Consider the following 13,253-nt stretch of genomic DNA (forward strand, 5'->3'; position numbering starts at 1 on the left):
TTTTTTGTCCACGAGTTCTTTCTAGAATATACATAATTGTTTTACATTTAAATTATCATTATATCTTTTCCCTCCATTATTTCACAGAAGTTATATTAAGAATTATTTAGAGTAAAAATTAATAATTTCCCTTTACAATTGCATGTTACATTTTCTTAAGAATCTTAAACTATATCCCACTCGAACATCTGGATTGGCCACCAAACTTGTCAAGTTCAAAGGATATTGAACTTTTAAATTACATAAAGTTTCATATAATGTATTTCTCTCCTATATTTTGGACATTCCAGTATTACATGATGCACATCTGCACTTTCCCAGCAAAATTCACATGTCTCATAATTTATTACTCCAATTCTGAATAAATATTGTTTAGATCTCAATTTCTTTAACACAATGAAACCATGGTTCTTGTGGCTTGAATTGAGCAACTGATCTACATGATTCATCAACTGTTACTAGTTTAAGACGACACCAATCAAACCAGTCATTCAATTTTTCTTTCCTCATTCTAGGCATTAGATCAGTATAATACAATGATAACTGCATAATATTTGGAAGACACACCCCTTTCTTTGAACACTCAACAACATGGGAATTGCCTGTAATATTACTATGTGCCTTAACCCAAGTAAGCTCGATGGTTTTTCCAGTTTTTTGTATTGATTGGACTAACTGATTACAATTTATAATATAAGGGGTTCATTTATGAAGATTCTTGTGAGAGGATTGAAGCAGCTGTAATACACTTTGGGAGTCAGTCAGTATTAAGAACTTCGTCGAATTTAATTTTTGGACATACAATAAAGATGAATTCGACGAAGTTCTTAATACTGACTGCCAATTTAACACAATCACAGCAAATGAATTACATGCAGTTTCATAGCAACTGTCTTGCCCCTAAACATTGAATTGTTAATTGAAGAATTTGACAGCATTACTACTGTTGAAGGTATGTCCAAGAAGGAATCTGAGAATGGTGTGCACAGTAATTTTAAAGTTAATGTGATATCTACGCTGCCTATCAAACAAGATGTCACTCGACCCCATTTACAACTTGAATACCCTTCCAAGATATCCTATTAGTTCAAAGTACAATCCCTGATTAATTCAGTGCATTTAGGTTTCATTGGATTTCATTTTTGTTATTTAGCATAGCTTTCCTGTCACTTTTGACTAATCGCAACAATGAGTGATGATGATAAAACTGATGAAGGGACACTCACAACAAACACCCATGCCCAGACCAGGATTTGAACCTGGGACCCCTGGTGTTGTTGTGCTAACCACTCCACCATTGAGGTTGGCACATGCATTATGGTATTTTGACATACATAGGTTTTGCAGTTTTTTAAAATTATTCATAAACTAACAGTCTATTATTAAGTTACAAACTCACCCTGTTTTATTTTTGTTTGTGGCAACATCAAAAGTAAAAAAAAATGCAACCATAAGTTTCGAAAACTAGCATGAATATTCTAGTGAGAAAAAAAAAAGACAATACTTGACTAATAATAAACACTAACAATATCCAAATACCATTAAAGCAACAATTAATCCATTTTATACCAATTTATTTAACATTAAATTAAAAAAAACATTTATAACATAATTTTTAAATACTTTTAAGCCATTGTCTTCAAGATGGTTCCATTCTTACAAAATAGGTTTCCCTTTACTGACATTTTAAGTGACAGCAAGTGGACACAGCATCCTACCAGAGTCCAATTATATGAAACTTCATACAAAAATATATTACACAAGGACACACACACACAACTGCTGAAGAATGGCTACAGGAAAGCAGTTTGACACCCCTTGTTCTTTCAAATTTTAATAAGACTGTTCTGTATGTACAAATATTAGGTTGTCAATGGAATTTTAAGTCTGACCATTTACCTTTTCTTGCAACACATATAATGTTTATTTGTTTCCCATCCCCTAAGAACACAGGTGGGTTTAAAGGATTGAGATTGTTATTTAAAGGGCATGTCTGACATTATTTCTTAAAGCTACTTGTGAAAAATTAGTACTGACTGGATACAGAATACACAAGTGGTTCTGATAATTTGCAAATAAAAATTCGAAACATACTACTTGTGTGTTCTACATTTGGTTCACTTTATTCCTTATTTTTCAATATATTGATCAGTATTTTATATATTTCCGGTAGTAGACACTAGCTTTTCAAAGTATTGGGAGTTTCGCAAGGTATGTAAAATTTCAAACAACCCACCATTCTTGAATCCCACTAACATGTGAATTTTACAAAACATGAAATGATGAAAATTTTGCACCAAAAAATTATAATTTCTTTAACAAACAGCTATTTCAATATTCTGCTTATCGTATACATGTGTCTACTTTTGCAAAATCCTGGTGTGCTAGATTGGAACAAAAGTAATGCCTTCTCAAATTTTTGGCTGTTCATTGTGTAGCCACACTGCACACTCATGCTCTTAACTTTAAAAAAAGTAATAAATAAGAGACGTCACAATATTTTGTCCCTTTTGCACAAACATTCAAACGCAGGAAAAAAATACAGAGTATCCATAAAGTTAGCAAGCTATTTCCAAATACAAAAATTTCTATTTCAAGGTATAAAAGTTCATGGAATCTTTATAAACAACAAATGAGTTTTCTCGAACAAAAGAAAGTCCTCACCACACAACAATAAATTAATAATCCACTGCAAAATGGATCTCGGAATAATAGCAGGTGCAATCTAAAAAGTAAAAACTAAAATTCAATTACTCATTGTTTTTTTGAGCATTACTCAAATATTGGAAACTGTCAGATCTTTCAAAAATATTTCAATTGCATAAAGAAAATAGTTTATCAAATAATACTTTCCTCCGTAAATTTGCAATGATAGGAAAAACATAAAAATACGTGTCCACATCATGTTGCACACGAAAGGCACTGAACAGTTCGGCAGGCAAAATGGATAAGTCCTGCACATCAAAATATGAACAAACGAACATCACACTTATATAAACTCAACATCCCTGTCTTCGTCGGATTGTCCTCGCCTAGTATGGTGGTTGTGCTCATCTTCATCGTCATCTTCCTGCACATCGTCCACCTGGCCATGGACGTCAACATCAACGTTGATCTCCAACTGCATCCGAATGTCCAACACCATGAAACCGACCGTGATGAGCACGGGCAGCCGGATTCGGGATTCCCACGCCAGCTGCAGTAAGAACATCAGCCCTTTCTGGAATGGGCCATCCAATCCCAACAGGGATGATAAGGGTGACAGACTAGATGATTTTGTCCCTATCATGTTGATGCTGCCTTGCTACGTACTGGAAGTAAAGAGGAGGTAATATTAACTATGATGAAACTGTCAAACAAAACATTAGGGCTGAGATCGGCTGATATGAATAGTATCTCTTTCAGAAAGTATTCAGCTCATATTTCATCACTGATACAGGATGATTGATTGATTAGGATATTTAATGTATTTTTCTGCCTCAGCAAAATCACCTCTCTTCTCATACTTTCACCTTACTTCACCCTTCAATCTCTATATTTGGTCACATAGCCCCTTTCTTTTACTATTTTTATTATTATTATTTACTAACTCACATTAACGGCCGCAGTGGCTCAGTCGGTAACACGTCTGACTACCATGCTAAAGGTCCCAGGTTCGATCCCCGGCCGGCTCAAATCTGGGAACTTTTCTAACGTTGGAAACGGCCCCGGTGCCCACCCAGTGTTGAATAACATGGGTACCTGGGGGAAACCCTGGGGGGTAAAGGCGGTCAGGGGCGTGATGCTGATCACATCACCCCCACTCACAACCGGATCAAGAAAGTGTGGGGCGTTACCCCCACACCCCCTATACACCTTCATGGCGTGGGGCTAAGCACAGGGGAACACTTTACCTATTTTAACTCTCACATTTTAGAGAGACTAATATCCTTCAAGAAATAACACACTTTTTATTCACCCTGTCATAACACATTACACCTTGTTCTATTACTAACATACTGACAAATATATATGTATAAATTTTATTTTATTGCACTACTAGCAAAAAAAAAACCTTAACTGTAAACCAAGCTAGTTTCTGGTATGCCGAAACAACCTTGGTCCACACTATCCATAAGACGTTAATCAGTTGTGGGTTGTCGCCTCAAACATGTAGCTATAATTGAAAGCATCAATAAAGAAGGTGGAAAAGAAGATTGGGGGAACCGAAATTCTGCAGATCTGACGCCCTGGTTTATCTTAAAAGGTACCACGGCACTAGGCACCTACCCCTGAATGTATGCAGGTGGAGGTTGGGCATCTTCAGGGGTTCTCCCCTTTCTGTTGTGTCTTTTCTGCCACTTTTGGCTAATTGTGGCAATGAGAATCCGTGGTTATATGATGAAATTGAGGAAATTATTTTTGTTTTTAATTGCATTAAGGTTCAAATAAATATAATTTGCATATTTTACCAACATAAATTATTAGTGACATTTTAATCCAATCACATGTCTAGAACCGTACATTTTACATGTAAAGTGTCAGACGAAACTCTGGAACGCTCCGGATTCAAATCTGGGGAGCCCTGGCATGTGCTAACCACTCCACCACGGAGGTTGGCCCTGATACAAGTTGATACTTTCTGGAATGCAGGCATCTCATCTCACTGTACCTGCAATAATGAGGTGCAACATTTTTGCAGAGTCTAATTTTCATGTTTTTGATTGATTTATTCATTTCACTTCACATTTCTGCTGCTGGCCCCCGTGGCGGAGTGGTTAGCACATCACGCTACGATGCCAGGGGTCAAATCCTGGCCTGGGAATGGATGTTTGTGTGTGTCCATTCGTCAATTTCATCATATCATCACTCATCCCCATCAACGCAAATTAGCCAAAAGTGGCACAAAAAGCGAGTAAAATACAGCAAACAGTAAATCAAATCAATTCACATTTCTGCCATTTTTGACTACTCATGAAGATATGGATGAAAGAAAATGAGATATAAAATGGATGAAGGGACAATCAGACACACGTAAGGACAGTGGCGGCTCCTGGTTCGGAATGTTGTTGGTTGCAGCGAATATATATATAAATTTAATTTTTATATATTTATAATGTAATTATCTATATTCATAATTTTATGTATTTATATTCGGGCTGAGCCGATGACGATGTATCGGTATCGGAAAGTATCAGTTGTATTTTGTTCACTGGTACCGGCCCTTTCGCAGGATCCGCAAAATGCCACGTGATACTTTCAAGGTGGTATAATTAATAATTATCATGCAAAATTTGAAGTTTCCATGTGTTCGGCAACAATATTGTGCAGAATTGTGTTGTTGTTTTTTTATGTAAGAAGTACTTTAAGTTCAGATTCAACTGTTGAATATTTTAAAGGAAAACTCTGATAAATCGATGCTTCTTATTGGGCTCACCCAACAATATTAATCAGTATTATGACAATAAAAGTGATGAAAAGAGAAGAAAGTGAGACTAAATATCAAGAAGACAATTCAGTCTAATCTATCTCACTAATCAATAACTTTGATAAATGTCCTCGGTTAAATATGAAGTCTTGATTGGCACATCATTTTATGAATATACCTGTCAGAATTCAAATCAATGTAATAGAACAGTAGGAAGCTACGGATATATGTTGAAAAGGAATACCAGTTTACATATGCAGATGAATAGTGTTTATTCTCAAACAATTATAAATATTTTTATGCAAATTATATTGATAAAAATAAAAAAATAACAAGTTACAAAAGCATCAAATTATTCATTTGTTTAGAAGAACATTTATAACATATAAATGTTATTTATAAGAAGAAAATATTTCTTTATTATCTCCTTTTGAGATAGAGTAAGTCTTTGTTTTTATAATTTAGCATGCATCCATTCTACAACTGAGTATGTTCAATATGCCAATTTCTTCATCCAGGTTTTCTACAATCCTGATCTTCAGTTTCCAAAACTCGGCATCTGGTTAAATCACACCCAAATGTAGAACATATGTGTGTCGCTTTAGGTAACTTTCCTCAAAGCATTCATTTGAGGAATTAATTTATAAGCTCGCTTGTTAAGGAAGGTGAAAGCAGATACCTATTAACTGCTTTAATTGAACATGGCATATTTTATACATACAGTGATGGACAAAAGTAATCATACAGTGGAACTGAAAGGAAAAAAGGACGAATTGCAGCAGCTAGGGAAACAATAAGGAAGTCAAAACTGTTAATGCTTTACCATGTATGCACCAAACGATATATTGACAACAAAAATAAATATCAGATGCTGCTTGTAGAAAAATAAAATACAAAACCTTCTCAATACCCGCTTCTTTGGCTGGACAAAGGTATTCATACACCAACATAAAAGTTCACTTTGAAGAAAAGAAAGAAACAAATACCATGTCGTCATAATTTAGTATGCATTCCTCTGTTATGGAGAACAGCTGTCAGTCTCTTTTGCATAGAATGAACAAGAGGCGTGGTTATTTCAGATGTAATATTGTGCCACTCATGCAAAATGACCTCTTTCAGTCTATTCTTGCTTGTAATGTCATGTTTTCGGAGTCTGGTTTCCAAATGGCTTCAAAGATGTTCAATGGGGTTAAGGTTGGGGGACTGAGGTGGAGTTTTGAGTGTGTGGGGAGTATTATATAACAACCAAAGGCAGACAATCTCAGCTGTATGTTTAGGGTCGTTGTCCTGCTGGAAGTAAAAATCATTCCCAAGACCCAAATGATCGATACTCTGCTGCAAATTGTTCTTCAGAATATCCAACTAGACAAATCTATCCACAGTTCCCTCAATAAGGACGAGTTCTCCAACACCTGAGGCTGACATACAGCCCCAGACCATAATGCCACCACCTCCATGTTTACCTGTGGCCAAGAGATTTCGAGGCTCAAGCTCAATATTGGGCTTTCCCCACACCAAAATTCTACCATCACTATGGATAAAATTAAATATACTCTCGTCCGTAAACAACACTTTATCCCAGAAGTCCAAACTTTTACTCACATACTCCTTTGCAAATGTTAATCTTGCCTTCTTGTTCCTCTTACTGATGTATGGCTTCCTTCTAGGTGCCCTAGCTCTGTACCCTGCTCGTTTGAAAAGCCTTCTAATACTTCTTGAGGACACTTGTTTTCCCAGTTGTTCGTGAACATGTGCCGACACTGTTGACGATGTTAATTTTGGGGTTTTTCTTGATCATTCTCAACAGTCCTTGTTTCTCTCTCGAAGTAAGTTTCTGAGGACGCCCAACCCTTTCCCTATTTATCAGCACTTTTGTGTCTTTATATCGTTTGATGACACTTTGCATAGTCGCACGACTTCTCCCAACTATATCTGCGATTTCAGAATACGAGTTCTTATTGTGGTATAATGATATCATAATTCTCCTCTCTTCGATCATGGTTTCCTTCCCTTTGCGGCCCATTTGACTTCCTGCAGCATGCCAACACCAAACCAACCACTTCCTTACACAGGTGCAACTGCAGTAAACACATATCTGGCACTGAATGATGGAAACTGTTGTTTCACGAACTTTTTGGGGGGGTTTATAACCTGGCGTATGAATACTTATGACCATCCAGAAAGCAGTTTATCTAAGGATTACCCACATTTCTCATGACAATTTCAATTGTATGCACTCAATTGCTTTGCGTTTCTATTCTTCCCATTCCAATGGAGCATATGTGCTATAGACTTGACTTGCCTTTACGGTCTTCTTTGTATAATAACATGTTTCATACAGACAATGTCTTTGTATGAATACTTATGTCCATGACTGTATGAGTGCCATTCCACAACTTTTCAATCTTTTGAAAGATTATATCATAATCAAAGTTCATTCAAGATTCATAAAAGGCTTCTATATAGCTTAAGCATCCAAGTTGTTATAAAATTGCAAAGTTTAATGCTTTAAAAGCAACAATTATTGTACAAATATATTTCCATCCCATATTGCTATATCTGTACTTATCTTTGTTCCATTTTGAGATTCCTCCCAAAGTTACAGACAACTAGTATCAGAGTAACTAGTTCAAGCCAGATATTTTAGTATGTGTTATCTTCAATTGTTTTTGTTTTATATTTTTGTCAATAAGTGCTTAACAGCTTGAATGTTTGTGTAGTAAATGTACATATTTGCTCTGTTATAGCTATTTTACAATGTATATCACAATATACTTATCTAATGATTACAATTACCATTTTTTGAATGCTGATACAAAATAACATCATATTATACATTGATCAATTTTAAAGAGTTGCCAATGCAAATGTACACAATTTCAATAAATTTAATTATAAATTTGAATGCATCATATCTTTCTTGTCTGAAAGAACACATATGATTGAAGATATTTGTTTTTCATATTGTCAGTCAAAAAAACTGTTATGAATATGAATTCAAAATATTGCACAATTTGATAATTTTGTCATGATATACAAATTGGCTTTTTTAAACATCATATTTAATAAAATTAGTTTAAATAGTAATTTCAGACACTAAATTGCATTATATGAATAAATTTTGAACAATCATATGACTAAATTATTATAACTATTGCACGAATGTGGAACTCTGAACTTAGCCTAACCATTTTCAAATGTTATGACAATGTATTAATTTTATTGCCATAGTATTTTGAACAATTTTTAATTGTTAAAATTTTCAAGCATCGGTATTGGTATCTGTTGGAACATGGCTTAACAACACGAAATATCGCAACTATAACAATAGACATTTAGTCCCAGCGCCCACACTACAACATCAGGGAAGATAACTAGCACCAATACTCCTCGCTGCAGAGATCAGGCCGTGAGGCCGTTGCTTCGGCGCTGCAACGTCGACCTATACGTCTACTCATATACTGTGAAATCTTGCAGGTTGCTTCTTTTTTTTAACGGATCGCAATGGAATTAGCTATTTTGAAGCAATCAAGGGTAATATTATTTGTTTACATTCAATATATTTAATAGGAAAACAATGAAAAAAATACTAACAAAGAGCATGAAATCTCATGGTAAAATATGCGGTCGTTGTGCAACACTGCAACAATATCAGTAATCACCCCTGCGTAAGGACAACACACAACAGGAAGTTTATAATGGTCTTGAGTCCAGATGCAAGAGAGACTCTGGTCTGCAAAATGCAGTCCAGGGAGGGAGGTTGGCATTTGGTGTCTTGCCAAAAGGTCACCCCTCTAATTATCATGTAAATTACACAAAATGTTTTTATTTAACCCTTTCTGCCCTGACGGTTACATATGTGTACGTCATTGAAATCATTTTTTTGATGCCGCCCTCTTACAACTACGATGCCGGTGGTTGATTGATGACTTCTGAAGCAGTGTTTAGAACTTGTTTTGGAACCTTGCAGGTGCCGCCACCTCATCTTTGAAATTAGATAATATATATTGTGAGAGGTTGCAGACATGGCAGGTGCTAGTGCTGGTAAGTCCTCATTTATTATTATGAAAATAATGTATTTATGCAATATAATGTGTGTATATTCTAATTTCTATGTTTGCTAATATTCATATTTTTAGAATCTTTACATAGTTTTCGGTTTCATTGTTTCTGTTGTGTGTACTCGCACAGTATTTGTTGACATACACAATTGTGCACATTAGGTCTTTAGAGATGTCCTGTGCGCTTGTAAATAGAGTAAAGAATAACTTGATTTGCCCATTTCTTATATTGCCGGGTGCTAGTAAAACCTAGTAAACACTAATTTCATTGGATTTAGTGTCTGACATTTTCGATTCAAAGGAATATGGCCACATATACACAATACCAACCCACAAGAACAATCAGATATTATTTTGTAAATTGGGATTGTTCACATGTTGGACATAAAAATGACTATTGCATTATCCTATTCTTACTGCGTGGGAGAGTCTATTAATCCTTTGCATACCGTCCAAAAATAAAAATATAAAATATAGGAAGATAAAAGTGTGCGGAGAATATTCATTTTATATTTCTCTACTTGTAAGATAAAGGTAAAGTTCACTGTGCATGAAGGCACATTTGAAGGATGTGGAGGTAGGGCCCAACACATTCTCTATGTCGGCCATTTTGAAGGTGATGTGATCAGTACCATGCTCAGGCTACCTTTATTCCCCAGGGTTGCCCCCAGGTACCCATTCATTTGAGACTGGGTGAACCCCAAAGCCACTTATGCGGGAACAAAGCCAGAAAAATTCCAACCTTAGATCAACACTGCCGGAATCGAACTTAGGTCTCCAATGTGGTAGACGCCCTACCGACTAAACCACCACATTTTTCAACTGGAGATAAAATAAGTTATAAATAAAATACATTACATATATTATTTGGATACTAATGTGGGTTAAATTTTACTTACAAAGTAAATGTATTTTTATTCCAATTTGTTATGTAAAAATCAAAAGGACACCCTGCAGTAAACTTTAACCCTAATTTGTATCTGATACTGTGTAAGGAACAAAATAAGTAAATTACATATATTTTCTTATATTTTAGGCCTTTCACATGACAAAAAATGTTGTGCCTCCCTGATGGTGAAGTGGATGCGTCATTGCCTTGTAATTGAGGAGTCCCGGATTCGATACCCGGTGGAGGCACATAGTGGTTCGGATCCCACTTTAAACTGTAGGCCCAGTCGTGATTAGCCTTACTGTGCATAAAGTGGACTTAAAACACCAACTCAATCGACCAATAAAAAAAAACATCGTGCTAAACCAAAAAACTTTCTGAAAGAGAAGGAAATCGAATGCCTCTTGAAATGCTTGGAAAATGGCAATTTATCAGACATTGATGAAGATGCTCTGTATGAAGCTATATTGAAAGACAGTGAATTGGGTAACTACGATGAAGTCGATCTGGATGGCCACATAGTGATTGAGATTATTCGCAAATATATTAACTATATTGCAAGGCTTATAATACATATAAAACCTCACTCAGAATACTACTACAAAGAATTACCATTGAGACCTGTTGTACACAAAAGTGCACGTCTTGTATTTCATGAAATAGGCTATAATACTTTGAACAAAAACTTCATCATTTTGTGTTTCCTTACCCCCCAAAAAAAGTTTTTAATTATGGTAATTTTTTTTATGAAACCAAAAAAAATCAGGGCTGAAAGGGTTAATGCTTCACCAGGAATGTGTGGCATAAGTCAATTTCATAATTAAATGATAGCTATTACAACATTCCAACTCTTACATATTTCACCAAATATTTCAAGCAAAACTTGGGTAGACTAAAGTGGTGTAATTGAAATGGTATATCGAGTCTAGGTGTCTGGCATACAATGTCATTTCTCCCAGCCAAGCTCAATTTCTAAGACAAACAGTCGACGTACCTAAAAAATTGGGTGACAAGTCGAGTTCTGGATTTGTTGGGACAGTCCTGGTTTCTCAAGAGTATCTTTGAAATACTTACTTGTCCTGGTGTTTATCCCAGAAGCTAAATATGTAACACTTTCTGAGTAATTTGATTTTTATCATTGCCATCATCTGGTAAACAAATTATTAGGTCACAGTTCTTTTCAAGCAACATTGTGCAAGAATGTAACGTGGTTTCATTTTGCTCTCGCAATATAAATTAAAAATTGTCTATAACATTTCTAAATGTGGTACTACTTTGTTTCATTTATCACTTCTAATACTAAAGATTGCAAAGTTACTGATATCTGTGTGATTATGCAGCTGCTGAACTGAAAACACAAACCGTGAATGGTCAATGGTGAAGCAAAGTATAACTGGTGTGACCATTTTTTTTTACAGGAGAATCTGGCCAGGCTGCTCAAACATTAATGTATTTTTTTTTTTTTAGGTACCTTATGGTGTTCGGATGCCTAATGCATTTGTATGTGCCAAATTTGGTTTTGCAAGGGTGAAACAAATTTAGTGTATCTGTGTGATGGACACAAGCATTTGTTAATAGTATTATATTAAGTAATATTAGGATGACCAGACATCCTGATTTTTGCAGGACAGTACTTTTTCTCCGATGCATGAAACTGTTACCTACTTTTTTTAGTCATGTCCTATGCTTTTCGATGCCACTCCAAAAAAAAAACAAATATGTCCTTGTTTCACAACAGCACCCTGCAAAATATCCAAATGAATTTTTTACCATTACATTAGTAGCGAAAATATTGTATTATTAAAAATGTATGAAATTTTAACAAAATGTATAAAATTGGGGGAAATGTAGATGGTACATAGCTCAATGGCTAAAACTAAATAAATCTTAATATATATATGTTCCACTAACTAATTATAAAATTGAATGGGTAACATTATCGTATGAGTAAAACGGATTCCTTCAAATTTCCTTCAAATTTACAGGAGAAAGTACTTACGGAAATCATTTTCTTGAGCGTTTTGGAAGTTCCTGAATGTAGATTTGATCCATTTTAATGTGAATGCGTGTTGTTTTCTGCGAAAATCTCTGTCCGACACGCTGTTTCTGCTCACGCCATTTGCTTTTTGCATGAGAGTGCAATGTTCCGTGTGTTAAGACGATGCAACCCCGTAGCCAGTGTTTCAGCCTCGCCGTGTTTTCACTAGAACCACCTGTCGAGTTCGGAACAAGCAATTTTTCCCGAATGGGTGTCACTTATCGCACAACACTGTAGCAACATTGAGTTCCGACGTCACAGGAGAGTGCAGTTTTTATAATTTTTCTTTGCATTTATGCTAATGGAACCTAACCTAACAGGCCTAACCTAACCACGTAGGCATTCCTCGTCTGAGGTCAATATTCAAGGTTGCAAGGAAGAGAATTACGAAAGAAAGATGGTTCCGACCCGAATAGGTGTCACTTATCGCACAACATTGTAGCAACATTGAGTTCCGACGTCACAGGAGAGTGCAGTTTTTATAATTTTTCTTTGTATTTATGCTAATGGAACCTAACCTAACAGGCCTAACCTAACCACGTAGGCATTCCTCGTCTGACGTCAATATTCAAGGTTGCAAGATGGTTGTGCGTAAAGGAAGAGCATTAACAAATTTCGAAGGAAAGATGGTTCCGACCCGAATGAGTGTCACTTATCGCACAACACTCTAGCAACATTGTGTCACAGGAGAGACCTTTTTCATGTTACGCAATACAAAGGTAACGCGTCTCTTAGCGAAAATATTTTATTTTTCTTTGTATTTATCTAATGGAACCTAACCTAACAGGCCTAACCTAACCACGTAGGCATTCCTCGTCTGACGTCAATATTCAAGGTTGCAAGAGTGTTGTGCGTAAA

The 13,253-nt window shown here is 35.7% G+C and overlaps 1 protein-coding gene across 2 annotated transcripts in view; it reads right to left on the reverse strand.

The window, feature by feature from the left end:
- The window catches only part of LOC145978397 (uncharacterized), a 14,057-nt gene continuing 804 nt past the window's right edge, over window positions 1–13,253 (reverse strand). Inside the window, exons 1-2 of one of the 2 annotated variants that reach the window (XM_083111015.1) lie at window positions 12,357–12,534; window positions 1–3,311 (exon numbers count right to left, since the gene is read on the reverse strand). In XM_083111015.1, coding sequence (XP_082967141.1) covers window positions 2,990–3,289 — 300 coding nt within the window. In that variant the 5' untranslated portion in view covers window positions 3,290–3,311; window positions 12,357–12,534 and the 3' untranslated portion in view covers window positions 1–2,989. Of the gene's footprint in view, window positions 3,312–12,356; window positions 12,535–13,253 lie in introns of those variants that run through there. The other variant, XM_083111014.1, reaches the window with a different exon arrangement.

This window comes from Lepisma saccharinum, chromosome 24 (assembly GCF_977018435.1).
Source record: "Lepisma saccharinum chromosome 24, izLepSacc3.1, whole genome shotgun sequence".
Taxonomy (NCBI): Eukaryota; Metazoa; Arthropoda; class Insecta; order Zygentoma; family Lepismatidae; genus Lepisma; species Lepisma saccharinum.